The 24,732-nt window shown below is 45.1% G+C and overlaps 1 protein-coding gene across 4 annotated transcripts in view; it reads right to left on the reverse strand.

The window, feature by feature from the left end:
* Positions 1-24,732, reverse strand: part of C2H9orf85 (chromosome 2 C9orf85 homolog) — a 241,069-nt gene that overhangs the window by 133,800 nt on the left and 82,537 nt on the right. Inside the window, exon 3 of one of the 4 annotated variants that reach the window (XM_074394679.1) lies at positions 9,575-15,326. The exons of the other annotated variants lie outside the window; for them this stretch is intronic. Coding sequence (XP_074250780.1) covers positions 15,299-15,326 — 28 coding nt within the window. The 3' untranslated portion in view covers positions 9,575-15,298. Of the gene's footprint in view, positions 1-9,574; positions 15,327-24,732 lie in introns of those variants that run through there. 4 annotated transcript variants of the gene reach the window in all.

A 24,732-nucleotide genomic window follows, 5' to 3' on the forward strand; every position in this document is an offset into this window, starting at 1 on the left:
GATGGAGGACAGCCCAAGAAAGAGGAGATGAGTTTATGGAGGCAGGGGCCACAGATTTGAAGGTGCTCTGCTGGTGACACCAAAGAGGGAGGATGGGGTCATAGGTGAGGAATCTGAGCAGCCTCTAGAAGCTGGAAAAGGCAAGGAACCAGAGTCTCCAGAGAGTTTCCAGTGGGAATGCAGCCCTGCTGACACATTTTAGACTTCTGACCTCCAGGACTGTAAGATAACAAATTTGCTTTCTTTAGACGTGGTAGTTTGTTACATCAGCCAAGGGAAATGGCTTGGTCATGCAGTGGGTGGTGTGGCATTTCCCCCTCCCTCAAGGTTAACACCAAGGCAATACTGGATTTCTGTGGGATCTAATTTCAAGAGAGGCACCTTGGTGTCATATGGTCTTCCTTTCATTTTCACAACCTCTCAGTCATAGTTTCCCTCAAAACACACAGATGGCCTACAGACACGCGATCACATCTTTTCAGCTGACACCTCCCACTCAAGCCCCTATCCATTCAAGATTTCTTTAGCTAACAAGTTTAATTTTTTCAAGTCCTTCACACCCAAAGACAACCTGATATCAGATTAGCCTGAATGTAATCTATTTATAAGACATCAGCCTGAAGGGCCCGTGGATTCAGGAACCTCCCTTCATCCTCTGAATACTAGGTTGGCTTCCTTATTGATTACATTTTTCCGGCAACTAAAACAGAAAAGTCAGTGGTTAATGCCTCCTAATTCATTTAAATGTCTCTGCAGTCAATACATGAGGAGTATCTGGAGGATGTGGCAGGGAAGAGACTGAAATGATTCTATTAGCAAAGGACAGACATAACATTTGCCTGTAAGCACTTGGTTATGTCTTCAGAAGTTCCAAGAAGCATATTTTTTATAACTGAAATAGCCGTTACTGGTTATCCCACTGTACTGATGATGAATTTGAAGCTTCCATAGCTGACAGGTGGCCAAGGGGAACTTGCAGTGATCCTCACTCCTTCACAAATACCAGCCCATGAGAGAACGACATAGGGGCCAAGAAGCTGAGTGTCTGGGATGCTGCTACTCTGACTCCTCAGTGTATGCTTCCTGCCTCTGAAAAATGAGACATAGGGGTTTTTAAAGGAATCACAGGTGGCGGGGCACGGTGGCTCACGCCTGTAATCCCAGCACCTTGGGAAGCTGAGGCAGGTGGATCACCTGAGGTCAGCAGTTCGAGACCAGCCTGACCAACATGGAGAAACCCTGTCTCTACTAAAAATACAAGAATTAGCGGGGCATGGTGGCTCACCCCTGTGATCCCAGCTACTCGGGAGGCTGAGGCAGGAGAATCGCTTGACTCCAAGAGGTGGAGGTTGCAGTGAGCCGAGATCACCCCATTGCACTCCAGCCTGAGCAATAAGAGCAAAACTCGGTCTCAAAAATAAAAAATTTAAAAAAATAAAAATAAAGGAAGCACAGGAGCTAAGAAATAGAAAAAAGTAATGTTAGCAGCAGAATGTATCTGAGTCACATGGCACCAAAGTATGTTACTGGTGGCAAATCTGTATGGGTCTGCAGCAACCTCAGTTCTTGCCTCCTCAGAAGAAAGAATTTGACTGAGGGTCATAAGGCAGAAAGAGAGACCAAGGCAAGTTTTAGAGCAGGAGTGAAAGCTTACTGAAAAGTTTTAGGGCAGGCTGGGTCCTGTGGCTCATGCCTGTAATCCCAGCACTCTGAGAGGTGGAGGTGGGCAGATCACTTGAGGCCAGGGGTTCAAGACCAGCCTGACCAAGATGGCGAAACTGTCTCTATTAAAAATAAAAAATTACCTGAGGGGCAGTGGCGCACACCTGTAGTCCCAGCTACTTGGGAGGCTGAGGCATGAGAATTGCTTGATCCTGGGGAGCAAAGGTTGCAATGAGCCCAGATCACACCACTGCACTATATCCTGGGCAACAGAGTGAGACTCTTTTTTTAAAAAAAAGAAAGGATGGCTCAAGCCTGTAATCCCAGCACTTTGGGAGGCCGAGGCGGGTGGATCACGAGACATGGTGAAACCCTGTCTCTACTAAAAATACAAAAATTAGCTGGGCATGGTGGCGCACGCCTGTAGTCCCAGCTACTAGGGAGGCTGAGGCAGGAGAATTGCTTGAACCCAGGGGGCGGAGGTTGCGGTGAGCCGAGATCGTGCCATTGCACTCCAGCCTGGGTAACAAGAGCGAAACCCCGTCTCAAAAAAAAAAAAAAAAAAAAAGAAAGGAAACGAAAAAGAAAAAGTTTTAGGGTAGTAATGAAAAGAAGTACAGTACAGTTGGAAGAGGGCCAAGCAGGCAATTTGAGAGATTAAATGCAGGGTTTGGCCTTTTACTTAGGGCTTCATATGTTGGCATACTTCCGGGGTCTTACATTACTTCTCCCCTTTTTCTGCCCTTGGGTTAAGCTATCTGCATGCACAGTGGTCAGTGGCCTGCTAGCACTTAGGAGGGGCCACATGCACAGTACTGGAGTTTGCAAATGGCTCACTTGAGGCCTTCGTCCCTTACCAAATGCTCCTAGAGGAAGATCCTATACTGGTTAAACTTCACCATTGTGCCTCTTAGTGCACATGCCCAACCCCACTCACCCAGCTCCTGAGATCTTATCAGGAAGCTAATGATCAGTTTCAGGTTTTATATACCCACACCAGGAAGTTATGTGTAGGCTAGAAGGTAGACCTGCCTTTTTCTCTTTATCCTGCTAACTAGACAGGATTTGAGGTTCAGCCAAAGGAGGATACAGCATGACTTACAGACGCTGAGCTGCATGGGTCAATGAAATATGCAAGATAATATGTGTCCACAGCAGGCACAGCCACCTCCAGTGCCTCCAATTCTGGGATGTGCAGCCCCATGGAGCAGCCACTGGCAGAAAGAGAGAGGGAATGACTTTAAACATGTGCCAACTTGACAATTTTCAGGTTTTTCTTTCTATTGGAAGAATACCATTCCCTGGTGCCAGCTGCAACCAATTAGTATTTTAGAGAAACAGTTAACAACTACCTGATCGTCACCTGACGATCACCTGACATTCCTGGTAGGAGGTTGTGGGGGGAGGGGGTGTCCCTCTCCTGCCCTGCTCATTTCTGCTTGACTACCTACTATAATAATAGGATGGTTGATTATTGACCACAGAGCTTCACAAGCAACTCTGTGTCTAAGTGAGGACTTTGGACAGAAAAAAAATATTCAGTTAGATAATGATGGCAAAAAGTCTGAAGAGCTGAAGACTGCAAGCTAATTAGGGAGCCATCTTTTAGTTCTTGATTTTCTGCAGTGAAGGACTTCATATGCTAATATCTTTAGGGCTAAAACTGCTGGCTGATGTATGATGTTGGTAACATAGAAAAACATCCCCATCTTTGAGGAGTTGTGGGGCCATCCCAGTACCGACTGTTTAAAGTCATTCCCTCTCTCTCTGCCAGTGGCTGCTCCATGGGGCTGCACATCCCAGAAGTGGAGGCACTGGAGGTGGCTGTGCCTGCTATGGACACATATTATCTTGCACATTTCATTGACCCATGTAGATCAGTGCCTGTAAGTCATGCTGTATCCTCCTTTGGCTGAACCTCAAATCCTAATTCTCCAGTAAGCAGGACAAAGAGAAAAAGGCAGGTCTACCTTCTAGCCTACACATAACTTTCTGGTGTCAGTATATTTTCCACCTTCTTTTCCCCTCACACACTGAGTAAAGTTAATAGATCTGCCACCAGAAAGTACTGTGTACAATGGAGTGTCCAGGCCGAGCTGTAACTAGCAATTTTGGTGCCAGGGCAAGCATAAAACATGCCATCAAATCGACTTTGTGATTCATGTCTCAGCTGGCATATGGGTGCTATTGATAATCCTTTCCATCTGGTGGCCTCCTTTTTAACCAGTTTTTCTCACTTACTAGCTGTTAAATTTAGTGATACTACACGCTTGTGATATTGAATTAGTTGCACGATCATTTTAAAAACTGGCATACTGTAAATTATAGAGCCCTGGGGCAAAAACACCATGGCCAGCCCTAGTTACAGCTCTGATTATGGAGAGAGAAGAGAGAGAAATAGGCAATGATGGACCATGGCACGTGTCTAACTGTGTAACAAACCTGCACGTTCTGCAGGTGTACATCAGAACTTAAAGTATATAAAAAAATTTGAAGCACATGGGAGCCATTCAATGATTCAAATATTCAATGAATATTTACTGAGCAGTTCTCATATGTCAGGTACTATGGAGGTGAGGATGATACAATAGAGAACAATGTAGATGTTCACAAAGTAAGCTTCTGGTGTGGGGAACAAGACCACAAAAGGTGGCATTTTGTAATATGGTAAAATAAATCTGTGCCAAGAATAAATACGAGGAGTCCCTGGGGCTCAAAAGAGAGGCACTGGCCGGGTGCAGTGGCTCACGCCTGTAATCCCAGCACTTTGGGAGGCCGAGGCAGGTGGATTGCTTGAGGTCAGGAGTTCAGGAGTTCGAGACCAGCCTGACCAAATGGTAAAACCCTGTCTCTACTAAAAATACAAAAATTAGCCTGGTGTGGTGACGGGCAACTGTAATCCTAGCTATTCGGGAAATTGAGGCAGGAGAATCCTTTTAACCTGGAGGCAGAGGTTGCAGTGAGCTGAGCTTGCGCCACTGCACTCCAGCTTGGGTGACAGAGCAAAACTCTGTTTCAAAAAAAAAAAAAAAGAAAAAAGAAAAAAAAGAGAGGCACCTACCCCCATGTTGGTCATAAAAGACTTTCAAAGGAGGTATCTAAGCCAATATCTGGAATAAGTTAACCAAAAGAGTTGGGAGGTTGGAGGGAGGTTTTCTGATGTGTCAACTTGACCAGGCCACCATATCCAGCTATCTGGTCAAACATTATTCTAGATGTCTCTGTGAAGGTATTCTTTTTTTAGATGAGATTAACATTAAATGAGTAGACTTTGAGTAAAGCCAATTACCCAGCATAAGGTGGGAGGCCTCATTCAATCAGTTGAAAGCCTTATGCGAAAAATGACTGACCTCCTCTGAGGAAGAAGGAATTCTGGCAGCTGACTGCCTTCAAACTCAAACTGCAATGCTTCTCTGAGTCTCCAACCTGCTTGCCTACCCTGCAGACTTTGGACTTCCCAGCCTCCACAATCACCTGAGCCAAGTCCTCAGAATAAATCTCTCTCCCTCTCTCTATGTATGCACAGACGTCTATTGGTCCCATCGTTCTGGAGAACCCAGACTAATACAGCTTCCAAATAGAGAGGTCCATGTATGCCAGGGCCTTTGAGGTACAAGAGAATTGTGGCATGTCTGGTGTCCAGATGGAGAGACCAAGACCATGCCGAGCTGAAAAGAAAATTCATATTGCCTGAGCAAGCTGAGTTTCTGCTGCTTGAGACAGAAGGTTCCATCAAACTAAGACTCCCTGAAAGGTCTGAAAAGGACAGCAGACAAACAGCTCTGTGTTTTCAAAGGATCACATGGGCTTCAGCTTGGACAATATTTGGAACTGGAAGCAAAGAGAGCATTTAGACTTTTGGAGCAAGCCAGGCGAGAAATAATGGCCCGTGCTAGAACAGCGGCAGTGAGCATTGGAGAGGAAGAAATACTGCTCGCACTTCACATGTACGGGAACCCTGCTAGGTACGAGGGAGACAGCAGTCCTCTGTATTTCCTTTTTTTTTGAGACGGAGTTTCGCTCTTGTTACCCAGGCTGGAGTGCAATGGCGCGATCTCGGCTCACCGCAACCTCCGCCTCCTGGGTTCAGGCAATTCTGAGCAGCTGGGACTACAGGCACGCACCACCATGCCCAGCTAATTTTTTGTATTTTTTTTTTTTTTTTTTTTGAGATGGAGTTTCGCTCTTGTTACCCAGGCTGGAGTGCAGTGGCGTGATCTCGGCTCACCGCAACCTCCGCCTCCTGGGTTCAGGCAATTCTCCTGCCTCAGCCTCCTGAGTAGCTGGGATTACAGGCACGTGCCACCATGCCCAGCTAATTTTTTGTATTTTTAGTAGAGACGGGGTTTCACCATGTTGACCAGGATGGTCTCGATCTCTTGACCTCGTGATCCACCCGCCTCGGCCTCCCAAAGTGCTGGGATTACAGGCTTGAGCCACTGCGCCCGGCCAATTTTTTGTATTTTTAGTAGAGACGGGGTTTCACCATGTTGACCAGGATGGTCTCGATCTCTTGACCTCGTGATCCACCCGCCTCGGCCTCCCAAAGTGCTGGGATTACAGGCTTGAGCCACCGCACCCGGCCATCCCCTGTATTTTCAAATCTTCATTCTGAAGGCTGCCGCTACAATAATAATCCTATACATAAAATAGTATGTATCGGATTACAAAGAAATATAAAAATATTTTTAAAAGATATAATACATGTCTTTTCTTTTTTCTTTTCCTTTTTTTGAGACAGAGTCTCACTCTGTTGCCCAGGCTGGAGTGCAGTAGCCCATGGCAACCCACCAGAAAGCAAATGCTATGGAAATAAAATTAAGTGGCTAAGGTGTAGGTGGGTGTCTGAGACAGGTGGGCAGAGCAAGGCATCTGAATAGAACCCTGAAAGGGGTGGGAGGGTCAGTCAAGCACCGCATGTAAGGTGAGCACATCAGGCAGCAGGGATCTCAGTGTTCGGTTTGGACGTACTGACTGTGCAACACTGATTAGACACTCATATGAAGATGGCTAACGTGTGATAGGGTAGGCAGGTTTGAACCCCGGGGGGAGAGAGATGGCTGGAAAGAGACATTTGAGATCCATCAGCAAATCTATGCTATAAAATGCCTGTAAACTGAAAGATACAACCTAAGGAATGACTGTAAAAGGAAAGAGGGATTAGGACTGAGCCGTGGGGCCCTGACAAACGAAGGGGTAGAATAGAAAAGGATTGTTCTAGCCTCTCCACTGGGGAGGTCCACTAAATACAGGCTGGAGATGTTGAAAGAGCCTTCCCACAGAATCTGCCGCAGCAGCTGAAGTGCTTGGTAAGAAAAGGTGCTTGGAAGTGAGGCCAACGAACAAGGTCCAGTTGGCTGGATTTTAGTCCCTATGGGACTCACACTAGGCATTTAGGCATATGGGTTTCAAGCTCAACAGGGAAATCCTGGCTTGAGATAGATTCAGGCACTTGGCATATAGGTGCAAAAAATGAGGTTAGTATGAAGAATGAGAAAAGAGAAGAGATCACGGCAGAACTTTAGAAGGACATACATTTAAGGGAGTGGGTAGAAAATGAGAAAGAAATCTGTGAAGGATCAATTCCAGATGCTTGCCAAAAAAAAAAGGGGAACATATTTTGAGGTACAGCAAATGCAAAGATGCTGTGTCTCCTCCCTGAGGCTACATTGAATAAGGTCTGTGTCATGAAAACAGAGGCTTGGGAGAAAAATAAAAAAAGACCTAGGCTAGCAAGGCTAGCAGTTTAATTTCACCATTTATTTTTATTTTTATTTTTTATTTTATTTCTTATTTTTTGAGACGGAGTTTCGCTCTTGTCATCCAGGCTGGAGTGCAATGGCGCGATCCCGGCTCACCGCAACCTCTGCCTCCTGGGTTCAGGCAATTCACCTGCCTCAGCCTCCTGAGTAGCTGGGATTACAGGCACGCGCCACCATGCCCAGCTAATTTTTTTTTATTTCTAGTAGAGACGGAGTTTCACCATGTTGACCAGGATGGTCTCGATCTCTTGACCTCGTGATCCACCCGCCTCGGCCTCCCAAAGTGCTGGGATTATAGGCGTGAGCCACCGTGCCCGACCCCTAATTTCACCATTTATTAATTGTGTGACCCTAAACAAATTACCCAACTTTTTAAATTTTAATTTTCTTTTCTTTTTTTTTTTTTTTTGAGACAGAGTTTCGCTCTTGTTATCCAGGCTGGAGTGCAATGGCGCGATCTCGGCTCACCGCAACCTCCGCCTCCTGGGTTCAAGCAATTCTCCTGCCTCAGCCTCCTGAGTAGCTGGGATTACAGGCACGCGCCACCATGCCCAGCTAATGTTTTGTATTTTTAGTAGAGACGGGGTTTCACCATGTTGACCAGGATGGTCTCGATCTCTTGACCTCGTGATCCACCCACCTCGGCCTCCCAAAGTGCTGGGATTACAGGCTTGAGCCACCGTGCCCGGCCAAATTTTAATTTTCTTACTTGTAAAATGGGATCCATAGTATCTACTTCACTGAGGCTTGAGGAGTATCCAGTACCATGACTGTTAATCACCTCATTCTGTTCTTTCTCTCAGCCTTAATGTTCTAATCAAGCAAACAGGACAAGATACAAGAAGCAGCAATACTGAAAGTGGGTATCTCCAGAGGAGGTGAGGCTCTCGTAGTGAGAAGAGGCTATACTGGGTCGGTGGAACTAGTGTGGCCCTTCAGGAGGGGCGAGGCTCAGATCTGTGTTGCGAGAACATTCAGAGCCATTAGACCAGCCAGTGCACCTTGAGAAAATGTAAGTTCTAAACATCACTCCCATGCAGTCATGAGGCTGTGCAGGGGGCCAGGTGATTCCGCTTCAAGTAATTCTCAGACCGCACGTGGAAGAGATGCTAATGCAGATACATGGGGAAAAAAAAAAGAGTGCAGCATGTTCTCGGGGTGAGATGCAGGAGTACACAGGAATGTATGATCTTAGTAGAGGGCTCATGTGAAGTATCACAGGATGTAAATGAGAACAATGAGGCCCAATTGAAAAAGAAAAACTCTGGAATTGTGAGTAAGAATGAGAAAGCAGCTAGTGGACATGGGGCTTTGGTTTTAAAGATTTCCGTTTCATTTCATGAATAGGAAGGGTCACAGAAGCAGAAAAAGCCATGGAGAAAGAGAAGCAGACAGATGTACAGGAAGGAGAATGAACGAGAATGGAAGGGAGAAGAGGAACACTTAGGAAAATGCCTTGCCACCAAAAAGCCACGTGACTTTGGGCAAGAACTAAATGTCACTCCCTTCCCTTCTGTCATCCGCAGAAGACAGGCTTGGTTAATATTCCCTGAGATCCTTGCAAGCACCTGTTTCCCATGGTTCTCAATGGCGGGAGCTGAGGAAGTAGGGGAGATTGTTCATGAACTTGGATGGGGGAAAAGACTATTCCTTTATTTTCACTCATCTCTAAATGAAATTTAGCTTTTCCTTCAATAATGAATAAAAGCAGCAAGATATTAAAATATTAGAAGTACCTGTGACTTCGTTACCAAAAAAACAGCAATAAGTTTGTTTTATCACAGTTGTTCAGATACCTCCAAATATCATCTATGCTCACCAACACATGAAAGGTGCAGTATTTATTACAGGCAACATTTTATATTATTTAATACATTAATTTAAAAGCACATGGGGCCGGGCGCAGTGGCTCAAGCCTGTAATCCCAGCACTTTGGGAGGCCGAGGCGGGCGGATCACAAGGTCAAGAGATCGAGACCATCCTGGTCAACATGGTGAAACCCCGTCTCTACTAAAAATACAAAAAATTAGCTGGGCATGGTGGCACGTGCCTGTAATCCCAGCTACTCAGGAGGCTGAGGCAGGAGAATTGCTTGAACCCAGGAGGCGGAGGTTGCGGTGAGCCGAGATCGCACCATTGCACTCCAGCCTGGGTAACAAGAGCAAAACTCCGTCTCAAAAAAAAAAAAAGAAAAAAAAGAAAAGCACATGGGCTGGGTGCAGTGGCTCACGCCTGTAATCCCACCACTTTGGGAGGCCAAGGCAGAAAGATCACGAGGTCTGGAGTTCAAGACCAGCCTAACCAACATGGTGAAACCCTATCTCTACTAAAAATACAAAAGTTAGCCAGGCGTGGTGGTGTGCACCTGTAGTCTCAGCTACTCAGGAGGCCGAGGCGGAAGAATCACTTGAACCCAGGAGGCAGAAGTTGCAGTGAGCTGAGACTGGGCCACTGCACTCCAACCTGGGCATCACAGTGAGACTCTGTCTCAAAAAAAAGAAAAGAAGACATGTATTATATCTTTTAAAAATATTTTTATATTTCTTTGTAATCCGATACATACTATTTTATGTGTAGGATTATTATTATAGTGGGAGCCTTCAGAATGAAGATTTGAAAATACAGAGGACATTGTCCATTTTATTGCTTAGGTCCAATGAAGTATGGACTGTGTATAAATATGATTGGATAATAATGGCATGATCTAATGCTAATGGACTGAGTAAGGCCTGTCTAGATTCTTCTTGGCTTCTCTGTGCAGTATTGTTTCCTTCTGGATATGGGGAGGATCCTCTCTGAAATGGGGATCGATCTGATAACCAAAAGTCAAACAAGATAAGCCAAATAACTTCCTTACGGCCAGTTTTTATGCAGAAAGGCAAAGGGGAGAATTGGAGTCATATTTTTAGGTTTTATGAGTAGCTTTAGGGAATAGGAGTTCTGGTTTCACATAACACAAAGGTCCCAGCCCCAGCGCTGCTGGCCGGTGCCGGTCCATGGCCTGTTAGGAACTGGGCAGGAGGTGAGTGTGGGTGAGCCGGCATTGGCATCTGAGCTCGGCCCCCTGTCAGATCAGCAGTGGCCTTACATTCTCACAGGTATTGTGAACCGCACTTGTGAGGCATCTAGGCTGCAGAACCTACATAATGGCTGCTGGTCTGAGATGAATGAAACAGCTTCATGCTGAAACCATCCCCTCCTCACTCCGTGGGAAAACTGTCTTCCAGGAAACTGGTCCCGGTCCCCGGTGCCAAAAAGGTTGGGGACCCCTGCTGTAACCCATGTTGGCGAAGAGGGACGATAGTTTTTGTGGCTGGCTTCAGGGGAGAATGTCACTGAGAGAGAGGAGGGCAGGAGAGGGTCAGAGAAAAACTTCAGTTTCTGAGGTCTCCATTTTGGGGAGCCCCAACACGTGATCTTTCCACCCGGTTTCTAACATGGCGGCTTCCAGGTAGCCCAGCTCCTCACATGGTAGCTCGGGTTTTAAAGTGAGGGTCCTGAGAGAGAAAGCCATGCCGAAACTGCGCCATCTTGATGACTGAGTCTTGAAGGCCATGTATGTCACTTCCGCTGTATTCTGTTAGTTGAGGCAGTCAGGACATCCTGCCCAGGTTCATGGGGAGAGTGCCTAGACTCTACCTCTTGTCAGGGAAGTACTAAGCTTCCTGGAAAACGCAGGACCCAAAATGTGTGTAGGGCCATTTCTGTAAAATACAGTCCACTACAGGGTCATCTATGGGTCAGATAGTCCGAGGCATAACCACGATTAACTCCCTTCTGGACGCTCAGCCGACCCTGAATTTCACCCACAGCTCATCCTCGCCTTCAAATGCCAATCACCCGTTCTTACCCTGCCTGCAGAGCGCATCCAGCCTGCTCCCCAGCTTATTTATGTTGTGTTTTGATCCGGAGCCTTTGAAACTTTCTGTTGCAATGATCCAGTCTCCAGCTCACACTCTCTCTATTTTTCCCTCTGGTAGAACCCAGTTCAGCCTGTTTGAATCTCACCAGCGCACCTCATATTCTAGCTGTCTGAATTATGTTTACCTGAACAACTGGCTCTCCCTGCAGAGAACGCAGCTAACCTGTGGATCCCCGGCCTGACGCTTCCCCAATAGACGGGTCTTCAGCGCATCCTTTGCCTTCTCGCGGCGATGCCCTGAGTGCCTCTGCCATCTGGTGGCCAACAGTGGTAATTGCACTCTAGAGTCCAACCTGATAGTTGCCCTGGCTGTTTTCCTGGACCTGTCAAGCCAAGATGTTCTGCTTACTGTCTCTTTAAGTCCTGCAATCCGTGCCTTTGGGAGTCTGAGGCGGGTGGGTCGCTTGGGCCCAGGAATTCGAGACCAGCCTGGGCAACACAGCGAGATTCCATCTCCACCAAAACAAACAAAAAGAAAAATTAGCTGGGCATGGTCATGAGCGCCTGTAATCCTAGCAAATCAATAACGGTCTGTGAAGGAGGTTTGCAGTCTGACTGAGGGGGACAAAGGGTAAAATTTAGGATAAAAAATAAGGAGTGAAGATGAGAGAAGATGATTCTTAAGGCCTAGTAAATTCACCTGACCCAGCAGGTTACATAGCTCTTAAGTTCAAAAAACAAGTGGAAATTGCGTTTGCACTGTTGAAGACAGAAATGCTAGGATAGAATTTAGCTGTAAACCACAGCTAAATTCTATCTTAGCCACCCAGCTGACTAGCTTCGCAAGTTGCCTAACTTCTCTGATCAACATTGTTGTGACTGTAATATTTACTCATGTAGTTGTTCTGAAAATTAAAATGCTGGATGCATTGGCTCATGCCTGTAATCCCAGCACTTTGGGAGACCAAAGTGGGAGGCTTACTTGAGGTCAGGAGTTGGAGACCAGCCTGGCCAACATGGTGAAATCTCATGTCTACTAAAAATAAAAATAAAGCCGGGCGCGGTGGCTCACGCCTGTAATCCCAGCACTTTGGGAGGCCGAGGCGGGTGGATCACGAGGTCAAGAGATCGAGACCATCCTGGTCAACATGGTGAAACCCCGTCTCTATTAAAAGTACAAAAAATTAGCTGGGCATGGTGGCACGTGCCTGTAATCCCAGCTACTCAGGAGGCTGAGGCAGGAGAATTGCCTGAACCCAGGAGGCGGAGGTTGCGGTGAGCCGAGATCGTGCCATTGCACTCCAGCCTGGGTAACAAGAGCGAAACTCCGTCTTAAAAAAAAATAAATAAATAAAATAAACAAATAAATAAAAATAAAAAGTAGTCAGGCGTGGTGGTATACACTTGTAATCCCGGCTACTTGGGAAGTTGAGGTGGGAGGATGCTTGAACCCAGGAGGCAGAGGTTGCAGTGAGCTGAGAGTGTGCCATTGTACTTCAGACTGAGCAACAGAGTGAGACTCCATCTCAAACAAACAAACAAACAAAAAAATTACCTTCTGGAAAACACCTACCCCAGGAATTCGTTTTTCATGAGGGCTTGCTCTCTGGTTCACAGATTTGGCTTCTTAATGTGTCCTCACATGATAGAAAGGGCTAGCCAGTTGTCTGGGATCTCTTTTATAAAGGATTGAATCCCCTCCATGACCTAATCACTTCCCAAAGACCCTACCTTCTGATACCATGACCTTGGAGGTTAGGTTTTAACATGTGAATTTTGAGGAGACACAAACATTTAGACTATAGCAATCCACATGTCTCCAGTCTTCTAATATTGCTAGTTTCACACCCCTGGTCAACAAAACACACCATCTGCTCCTAGCCAGAAGTCTATGCATATCTGTATCTCTGGCCACTTTTTCCATACAAAGTGAACAACCAACTGTACCAGCTGCAGGTCTGTCCACTGACAGGATTTCCCCCACACTCTGTCCTTAAGGTCAATGTTGAAGGAGACTGTAACATGGCCACTGTCCATTTTCTTCTTCCCTTCATGGCCCAAGCCACACCATCTGTGAACCAGATGCAAGATCGCTGAGATCTGGGATCACCACTGGACCATCCAGAAGCTGTTTCAGGCCATGTGTGTGAACTGAAGAAGAAGCATTAGTGCCACAAAAGTGACATGCCCTCCGGACCTGCTTGGGCCTGATCCTTATGAACAATTTTTCATCATACAACAAATTACTAAAGTCCCTTATGCGTCAGTAGTTATGACGATGCCCCATCCCTGGTGAGCATCTCCATTCTCATCATCACTTGGTGACCTACAATCAGATACTGAGTCTCTACAATGGCGCAAGCTTCTTTTCCTATAGTGTGTGGTTCTCTGCTTCAGAAGGCATGATTGTATCCAGAAAGACTGTGAGATACGGTTCTGTGCCTCTCCTACTGGAGCGCGTCAGAGACTGGGCAGCATCCTTTCCACCTTGGGTACCTCTAGCACCACTGGGCCTGCTGGGTCATCTAGCACTAGACTTAGGGCACAGTGCAGCACAACTCTAGCCTGTTATAAAGTCCTTTCTTGCACTGGTCTCCACTCAGAATTGGCTGCATCTGAAATCCAAAGATGCTTAGCAATCACTACTCCTTTTTGTGGTGGAGGGGACACGATGCTATGATTTGTTTCTCTCCTTAAAGGGGATGTCCAGCATATCTCTAACAATTGGACCCCTACGAACTTCACCAAGATGGCAGCCCCCTGGATCTTTTTCATTTTATCTTGGACCCCCTATATCTAATCCACAGTCTTTGCTACTTTCTGTTCCCCAGATCCAATTAAGAGTTATCAATGAGGTAACAGACCATCATGATATGCTACAAAATGTCAAGATGATCAAGGATCATGGAGACCATTTTATTTCGAAATCAGGGTGTTTAATACAACCTTGACCCAATTCAGCAAAGGCTCATTACTATACTTCCCACAATAATGTGAACTCGTTTGATCAATTTTACTGACAGAATGTAGGAGAAAAGTCTTCTTCAGACCAATAACCAAATATCAAGTGCCAGACCTGTAACAGTAAAGATATACTGCAGCAGCTATAATTGGGGCCATTAGTTTAAATCTGTTGTAGTCCACCTTTATTGCTATAGCTCATCTGGTTTTTACAGGGGTCATGCAATTGAACAGGGATATGATGGTCCTCCTTTAAACTTTGCAGCTGAAATCCTGTATCCAACAGCCCTGGACAGGGCTCATATAGAAACTTCCCCAGCATGTAGTTCTATTAGGGGGAGAATTAGAGGATCATGTATTGTATATACTTGCTGGAGAGCTGTAGAATCCTCCCTCCAAAGACCCATGCTCCCTTCTAAGTGGACTCTGGGTCTGAGAATTACTTAAATATGAAAACGGGGATAAAGAGGATTTACAGTGGTAACTAACATCAGTCCTTCTCTCATCGTTTCTTTTCTTTTTCCTGGCTATACCTCAAGCATCACCCTAGTTGGCTGCCCATCTGCCTCACCTCTAGGAACATGCTCTAGGAAGCATCATTACCCTCTTGAAGGTCAAGGTGATGTATTTGACACTCCACTCTTACTGTTATTTATGATCATTATGTCTCCATCCACCTGATGCTTAAGCGCTGCTGCTGGTCTCTGTCATTCTGAAATCTTACTGTTCCCATTGACATCAGAGAGATCGGTTTTCCGATACCACCTAAGATTATCGGCCCCAACCTACAGAGGGCAGACACCCCTGAGCTTTCAATGATTCTGGTGCCCCTCTCTACCACATTTTTGATCTCTTTGATAAAAACACTACCTCTGGACCCTCCTGGAAAACCCAGTGGGTAATAAATAGTCTTATGCAATGAATCCATTCTATCACACCCTTTTCTCTGAGCCTACTAACCTCCTCCTCTGTACATCTCCACCTCCTTTGCTGAAGGTCATCATCATGCTCAAGCCTCAAGGAGCCATCCTAGCAGCACATTGGACCAGCTTCACGTTTCCTTGCTAGAACGTTTAATCCTGAATCAGAAAAGAGCATTCTGGTGTTATTTCACTCTCCCCTAATCAGCCTTATATTTTGCTCTTCCACCCTCCCCCAACCCAGTACTCTCAAAACCATTCCTGCACATGGTCCCCGGGTTTCAGACAGCACATATTCTGCATGCCAAATTTTGCAGTTATTTTGGTGAATACCTACCTCTACTGTAGCAGATATTAAACCTTTCTTTTTAGGTTATGCTGAGACCTGACCCTAGTTATTGGTCTGGAAGGAATGAGCTGGAGGGTGGGCATGAGAGTGTCAGATCTCAAGAATGACCATCATCTTTCATTTTATTTATTTATTTATTTTGAGACAGCGTCTCACTCTGCTGCCCATGCTGGAGCACAGAGGTGCCATCATGGCGCACTGAAGCCTCAGCCTCCTGGCAAGTGATCCTCCCACCTCAGCCCCCAAGGAGCTGGTACTAGAACCATGCACCACCATGGCCAGCCAATTTTTCTATTTCTTTCTTTCTTTCTTTTTCTTTCTTTCTTTTCTTTCTTTTCTTTCTTTCCTTCCTTCCTTCCTTCTTTCCTTCCTTCCTTCCTTCCTTCTTTCTTTCTTTCTCTCTCTCTCTCTTTCTTTCTTTTACAGATGAGGACTTGCTATGGTGCCCAGGCTGGTCTCAAACTTCTGAGCTCAAGCAATCCTCCTGTCTCAGCCTCCCAAAGTGCTGCAGTTACAAGCTTGAGCCACCACACCGGCCTTTAACCATCACCTTTTGACACAGCCACTTAAGATGAGGTCTTTCTTGGTCTTCAGGCAAAAGGAGGCTATTCTCCTTTAGTAAGAACTACTGGTTCTGCCAGCCAAGAGGGGTCAAAAGAATACAGCAAGGAGTTCAAGTTTCTCAGACACATCCATGTAAGTTTTTTCAGCTGGCACCCTAACCAGAAGACAAGTGGAAGCTACACATTCACCTGTTCCTGCAGCCCTGCCACCTTGTTATTAATTCCTAGGCCTGATCTTTAGCCCAGGCTGTCCTACAGCTGCAAGAGACAAGATTCTCTTCATATGCTTCCAGGGAAGCTGTCTGGCTTTTATAGATTCCCTTAAGTTAACAGCTGGCTGACCTATCTGAGAGCAGTGGCTCATACCTGTAATCCCAGCACTTTGGGAGACTGAGGTGGGGATCACTTGAGGTCAGGAGTTGGAGACCAGCCTAGCCAACATGGTGAAACCCCGTCTCTCCTAAAAATACAAAAATTAGTCAGGTGTGGTGGTTTGCACCTGTACTCCCAGCTACTCAAGAAGTTGAGGCAGGAGAATTGCTTGAACCTGGGAGGCGGAGGTTGCAGCAAGCTGAGGTCGCACCACAGCACTCCAGCCTGGGCTACAGAGCAAGAGCCCATCTCAAAAAAAAAAAAAAAAAAAACTAGAATGTGTCAGGCCAGGTGCGGTGGCTCACTCAGGCCTGTAATCCCAACACCTTGGGAGGCCAAGACAGGAATAATACTTGAGGTCAGGAGTTTGAGACCAACCTGATCAATATGGTGAAACCCCCTCTCTACTAAAAATACAAAATTTAGCTGGGCTTGGTGGTGCACATCTGTAATCCCAAAGTGCTGAGATTACAAGCATGCACCCCCAGACCCGGCCCAGACATACATTTTAATATTGGTTTTAGCTGGGTATGGTGGCATGACTATAGTCCCAGCTATCTGGGAGGCTGAGGAGGAAGGATTACTTGATCCTAAGAGTTCAAGACCAGCCTAGGCACCATAGTGAAACCTAGTCTTTGACATTTTTAGTTATATAATCTTGGGCAAATTATTTAACACCTCTGTGGCTCCATTTCCTCATTCTAAATTTTTATAAATAACAATACATTCTCCATAAACTGATTTAAGAATTAAATAAAATACAGTATGTAAAATGCTTAGTGCAAGGTTTGGCATATGATCAGATCTCAACCAATACCAGTGATTGATATTATAGATTAATGTTATTGTTATTATTTGTGCCACTTTTTGTCATGTGTGCACTTTGCCCTGGGAACAGTGTAACTTAATGAACTTGCCAGTTGATGACTCTGCTCAATCAAGTGCACGCTCTGTACAGTTCACTCCCATGTGTTTATTAAGCAGCCACTATGAGTGAATCTTAAAAAATGGGTGGGATTTTGAGAGGGTAGAGATGGACATGTAATGGCATCTCACATTGGAAGGAACTGCATGAAGGAAGACAAAGTTAGAAAGTTCCAAGAACAGCAAATAGTTCAGCATAGATAGACCACAAGTAATATTTACCCACGTACTCATTTTTAAAACATTTTCCAACCAGCTATGATTAACAGGCACTGTGCTAAATGCTGGGAAAAGCAGGAATGGAATGTGGTCCCTGCCCTTAAGAAGCTCGGTTTAGAGAAGAAACATAGCTGTGAATAGACACACTGTGTGAACTGCCGTTGTTGCATGAGCTACATGAACACAAAAGCAAGCAAGAAGCATTTTTCCATGTAAGGAGGAAGAAAGAGAGAGCTCAGACTGAGGACTGGACCCATTGCAGAAGCCTTAAAGACTAGGCTGAGGGCAGGTCACGGTAGCTCACGGCTGTAATCCCAGCACTCTGGACATGAGGTCAAGCTATCGACACCATCCTGGCCAACATGGTGAAACCCCGTCTCTACTAAAAATACCAAACTTAGCTGGGTGTGGTAGCATGCAACTGTATTCCCAGCTACTGGGGAAGCTGATACAGGAGCATTGCTTGAACCTGGGAGTTGCAGTGAGCCAAGATCGCGACACTGCACTCCAGCCGGGCAACGGAGCGAAACTTTCCTAAACAAACAAACAAATAAACAAACAAACAAAAACTAGGCTGAGATGACTGTTTAATGAAGCACCAGTTAAAAAAAAAATTTGAATAGGGGAATGATATGAACACCCGAGCTGGAAAAAGTAAATAGAACACTAAATATTTTAGAACACACCCATATTCATCCATGCTGAGAGCCTGCACTATTATTTAAAAAGCAGCGGTATCCTTTAATTCAATCAAGTCAGGTTCTCCAAAGTTGACCACAGCAGAAGTCTCTTTGCATGAGAAGGGACAGCTGGACTTGGAAACCTGGACTCATGCTCCTTTGTCTGGATGCAGCTGCTTTCTTTTTTTTTTTTTTTTTTTTCCATGGCTGCTGTGACCATGTGGCCTCCAGAGGGCGCTGCCCCCTGCAGCTCTTCAGATGAGCCTATGGTTTTCAACCCTGAGCAGCATCTGAACCCCCTGGATGGCTTTCATCATTGGGTCCCACACCCAGAGTTCCTGATCAGTAGATGCGGGTGACACATATGAACCTGCCTTACTCCTGAGTCCCCAGGGAGATGCTGTTGCTGCTCCTGGCCCTGAGACCACATTGTAAGAACCCCGCTCCCAAGGATCTAAGGCCCTTTTTTACGTCTTCAGAAATAGGGCCAGAACTTTGAAAGGAAACCTTACCAAAAATAATGAGGAGATTCATATATATATATATATATATATATATATATATATATATATATATACACACATACATATATATATGACAAATATGAGGATATATATATATATGAGATATATATATCTCCTAAAAATAATGAGGATATATATATAAAACAAAATATTAAAAATTGAAAAAAAAACCACAACGGAGCCAGACCCAATCATAAAACATGGCTTATTTTTGTGCCTCTGAGCTCTGAGAGTCACCTGAGCCCTGGTTTTCTGATTCAGAACTGGCCTGTCTTTTCCAGCTCCCTATTTCAAGGCAATGAATATCCCTCATGAATAGCATAAGAAGTTTTATCCACTGGCCTTCACAGGAACAAAGCCAGTGAGAGGGTTACACCTAACACAACACAAGAACTGTGTAATCTGAATGAGGAACATACGTATAAAATGTCAGAAAGCTTTTATTTCCTTAACAATTGATGTCATTTGGCTATTGGCCCCAACTTAATCCCACCCCGAAATGTAATCTCCACTGTTGGAGGTAGGACCTGGTGGGAGGTGATTGGATCACGAGGGTGGGTTTCTCAGGAAATGTTTAGCACCACCCTCTTGGTGCCGTCCTCATGATGATGATTTCTTGCAAGATCTAGCTGTTTAAAAGTGAGGTGCCTTTCTCTCTCTCTCTTGCTTCTGTTTTCACCATGCAATGTGCCTGCTCCCACTTTGCCTTCCACCATGATTGGAAGCTTCTAGAGGCCTCCCCAGAAGCAGATGCCACTATGCTTCCTGTACAGCCTGCAGACCATGAGTCAATTATATCCCTTTTCTTTTTTCTCTTTTTTTTTTTTTTTTTTTTTTTTTGAGACGGAGTTTCGCTCTTGTTACCCAGGCTGGAGTGCAATGGCGCGATCTCGGCTCACCGCAACCTCCGCCTCCTGGGTTTAGGCAATTCTCCTGCCTCAGCCTCCTGAGTAGCTGGGATTACAGGCACGCACCACCATGCCCAGTTAATTTTTTGTATTTTTAGTAGAGACGGGGTTTCACCATGTTTACCAGGTTGGTCTCGATCTCTCGACCTCGTGATCCACCCGCCTCGGCCTCCCAAAGTGCTGGGATTACAGGCTTGAGCCACCGCGCCCGGCAATTATATCTCTTTTCTTATAAATTACCCAGTTTCTTTTTTCTTTTTGTTTTTGTTTTTTTTTTTTTGAGATGGAGTCTCACTCTGTCACGCAGGCTGGAATGCAGGGGTGCAATCTCGGCTCGATGCAACCTCCACCTCCGAGTTCAAGCGATTCTTCCGCCTCAGCCTCCCAAGTAGCTGGTACTATAGGCACCTGCCACCATATCCCCTAATTTTTGTATTTATAGTAGAGATGGGGTTTTACCGTGTTGAACAGGATGGTCTTGATCTCTTGACCTCGTGATCTGCCCGCGTCAGCCTCCCAGAGTGCTGGGATTACAGACATGAGCCACTGCACCCAGCCTATTCTTTCTTATTTCTGTACTGTCTTCCTTGGATCATTATCTTGCCAAAGATCATAAACTATAGCTTAGAAACCTGTGCTTAGTTGTTAGTTTCATGTTTATTTTAGTGCCACGGCTTGTGAAGACCACAGGTTGTTTTTGAAACAAAAATAGGCATAAAACTTCTCCCTTAAAGCTATAAAATCACCAGTTACTCTTTGACACTATCTATGATCCTCTTATGTTTCCCTTCTTATTTATTTATTTTTTGTTGTTGTCTTCGCTGCACATTTATAGGACCAACAAAGCTCCTTCATATTTCCAAAGGCCCAGGGATCCTCAAAACATCGACTAAAGCATGGGTAGGAAGAAATAAGGAGATGACAGTAGTATCTAGATACCCACGGAAGTTTCTCTGTAAACCTCAGTTTGGAGTCCAAATAGAGCACAACAGGATAGCTGAGTGAATGGATGGAGGAGTAACAACAGGGAATCAGATCAAGCCCCACCAGGGTACTCCTGGGTTCACCATTTCTTTTCCCTCCCCTGCTGATATGGTTTGGGTTTATGTCCCCACCCAAATCTCATGTCCAGTCATAATCCCCAGTGTTGGAGGTGAGGCCTGGTGGGAGGTGATTGAATGGTGCTGTTCTCAGGATAGTGAGTGAGTTATCGTGATATCTGGTTGTTAAATCTGTGTGGCACCTCCCCCCTCTCTCTCTCTTCCTCCTGCTCGGGCCATGTGAAGGTGTGCCTGCTTCCCCTTCACCTTCTGCCATGACTGTAAGTTTCCTGAGGCCTCTCCAGCTATGCTTCCTGCACAGCCTGTGGAACCATGAGTCAATTAAACCTATTCTCTTTATAAATTATCCAGCTTCAGGTATTTCTGTATAGCAGTGTCAGAACAGACTAATACACCTGCCCTGTCATGTCTCAGGCAAAAGCCTTGTACTAGTTCTTAAGAGGAGGTGCCAGAAAGAAACAGGAGTCAGAGCAGGCCTGAGAGAGAGAAAAAGGGTTCTAGAAAGTGTGAGAACAAGCAAATGTATGAGAAAGAGATGAAGAAAGTGTGAGAGAAAGACAAGAAAAAAGACAAAGAGAGACAGAGACAGAGGTTCTTTCAGAAAGATGAATCACTCTTTCACTCTTTTATCCAAGTTACGCACACACACACACGCACACACACACACACACACACACACCCTTACAAGGTCCTAAACCTGGATGTCCAAGCCTCGCCAGGCTGACTCACCAGCCAAACCCTAAATAAACTGCTTGACCTAGTTCTGAAGAGGATTACTTTAGCCTCAATCACTCATGGATTATTCCTTTATATATGCCGTGTCCACCCGTCTTATCCACTCCAGGTGACTAATCAACTAAATTTCTCTTTCATGACATCAAATTTGTGACATGAGCTTCATGCAGCCAGGTTTGTGTTTAAAAGACCATTCAGAGGCTGAGTCTAATTGAATGCGGCCTTGGGATTCTCATCTGGGAATAAAACCACTGAAAATATTTCCTTGTTCCTGGACCAAGTAAGAGAAACAAAAACAAAGAAATTAGAAAAATATTAAAATTTAGTAGCTGTTTGCAAACAGAAATAATACCATGAGGAACAAGTGTCTTGCTTGGCAGATACGGAATTAGAGGAATTTAAGAACTTTCAAACTGATGGTTCATCGGTGAAGAAAAACATTCTTTAAACATTTCTTTAAAGGCCAGGCATGGGCCAGGCACAGTGGCTCACGCCTGTAATCCCAGCACTTTGGGAGGCCGAGGCGGGTGGATCACGAGGTCAAGAGATTGAGACCATCCTGGCCAACATGGTGAAACCCCGTCTCTACTAAAAAAATACAAAAATTAGCTGGGAGTGGTGGTGGCGCACCTGTAGTCCCAGCTACTTGGGAGGCTGAGGCAGGAGAATTGCTTGAACCTGGGAGGCGGAAGTTGCAGTGAGCTGAGATGCCGTCACTGCACTCCAGCCTGGCGCCTGGCCACACAGCAAGACTCGGTCTCAAAAAGAAAAATAAAAAAAATAAAAAAAATAAAGGTCAGGCATGGTGGTTTGCACTTGTAATCCCAGCACTTTGGGAGGCCAAAGCAAGTGGACCACTGGAGGTCTGGAGTTCGAGACTAGCCTGGCCAACATGGTGAAATCCATCTCTACTAAAAATAAAAAATTAGCCAGGTATGGTGGCAGGTGCCTGTAATCCCAGCTACTTGGGAGGTTAAGGCAGGAGAATCACTTGAACCCAGGAGGCAGAGGTTGCAGTGAGCTGAGATTGCATCACTGTACTCCAGCCTAGGCGACAGAGTGAAAAAAATAAAAATAAATTAAAAAGTAAAAATTAGCCTGTAATCACAGCACTTTGGGAGGCCTAGGTGGGTGGATCACGAGGTCAAGAGATCAAGACCATCCTGGTCAACATGGTGAAACCCCGTCTCTACTAAAAATACAAAAATTAGCTGGGCATGGTGGTGCGTGCCTGTAGTCCCAGCTACTCCGGAGGCTGAGGCAGGAGAATTGCTTGAACCCAGGAGGCGGAGGTTGCGGTGAGCCGAGCGCACCATTGCATTCCAGCCTGGGTAACAAGAGCAAAACTCTGTCTCAGGAAAAAAAAAAAAAAAACGTAAAAATAAAAAAAAATTTTTTTTGAGATGGAGTTTCGCTCTTGTTGCCCAAGCTGGAATGTAACGGCACGATCTCAGCTCACTACAACTTCCGCCTCCTGAATTCAAGCAATTCTCCTGCCTCAGCCTCCCAAGTAGTTGGGATTACAGCACTCGCCACCACTCCCACCACTTTGGGAGGCCGAGGCAGGTAGATCACAATGTCAGGAGATCAAGACCACTCTTGCCAACATGGTGAAACCTCATCTCTACTAGAATACAAAAAACTAACTGGGTGTTGTGGCACACACCTGTAGACCCAGCTACTCAGGAGATTGAGACAGGGGACCTGCTTGAACCTCAGAGGCAGAGGTTGCAGTGAGCTGAGATCATGCCACTGTACTCCAGCCTGGATGACAGAGCAAGACTCCATCTCAAAAAAAAAAAAAAAGAGTATAATAGATAGACCTGCAGAAGAGATCAGAAAATCCATAAATAGATCTAAATACATGCAAATTTTTACAGCAGCAAGTGATGCATCTCAAATCTGGGAGGGGGATAATGATTATTCAGTAAACAGTGTTAGAATAACAAGTTAATGTCTGGAAAAAAATTAAGTTGGAACCATATCTTACATCTTGCTCCAAGAAAATATCAAGTGGATCAAAGATTTAAATGTAAAATATGAAGGCATACAAGTTCTGAAAAGAGAACTTATAGAAATTCCGAAATTCTTTTATAATGTTAAAGTGGTGAAGACTTATGTTTAATAGTCCTTAAAAAATGGCTAATTGCTGAAATAAACAAGAAAAGAAATAAAAACCCCCAAAATGACAAATTTCTAAACTCCAATACATAAACACAAACAAACAAAAGCCTCCTCATGAGGTGGAGAGAGAGCCATTGTAAGCCATGTCAAAAAAAGTAAGTGACCCTCTTGGCAACTAATATCACAAAGAACAGTTTATTTCCCTAATATTTAAAGAACTCCGAGAAATTGTGGATGGAAAAAGTCAAACGTTGTGAAATATTCGAGGAGATTTATTCTGAGCCAAATATGGATGATCAAGGGCCGGTGACTCAGCCCTTGGGAGATCCTGAGTAAATGTGCCTCAGGTGGTTGGTGTACAGCTTTTTTAGGGAGACATGAGACACCAATCAATGCATGGCAGATGTACATTGGTTCTGCCTGAAAAGGCAGGACAACCAGAAGCAGGGGCTTCCAAGTAGTAGGCACAAAGATTTTCTGATCAGCAATTGTTTTAAAGGGTTTCTTTTCAATAGAAAGGAATGTTTGGGTTATGATAAGGGGTTGTGAGGACCAGGGTTTTATCATGCAAATGAAGCATCCAGGTAGCAGGCTTTGCAGAAAATAGATAATAAATATTTCTTTTTCTTTTTTTTGTGAGACAGGGTCTTTCTCTGTTGCCCAGCCTGGAGTGTAGTGGCGTGGTCACAGCTCATTGCATTCTTAAGTCCCCAGGCTCAAGCAATCCCCTCACCCCAGCCTCCCAAGTAGCTTGGCTAACAGGCCTGTGATACCATGCCTGACTAATTTTTGCATTTTTTGTAGAGCCAGGGCCTCATCATGTTACCCAGGCTGATCTGGAACTCCTGAGCAATCTGCCTGCCTCTGCCTCACGAAGTGCTGGGACTACAGGTGTGAGCCACTGCACCCAGCCTTAGTTTTTCTATCAGTAATTCCTGAAGGAATTATATCTAAAAGGGTGTAATGAGGCTTGTCTGGTTCTCCCTTCTTATCATGGCCTGAACTAGTTTTTTTGGTTAACTTTGGAATGCGCTTGGCTGAGAGAAGGGGTCCATTCAGATGGCTGGTGGGCCTTAGAATTTTATTTTTTGTTTACAAAATCAAAA

This window comes from Saimiri boliviensis, chromosome 2, assembly GCF_048565385.1.
Source record: "Saimiri boliviensis isolate mSaiBol1 chromosome 2, mSaiBol1.pri, whole genome shotgun sequence".
In the NCBI taxonomy this organism is placed as follows: domain Eukaryota; kingdom Metazoa; phylum Chordata; class Mammalia; order Primates; family Cebidae; genus Saimiri; species Saimiri boliviensis.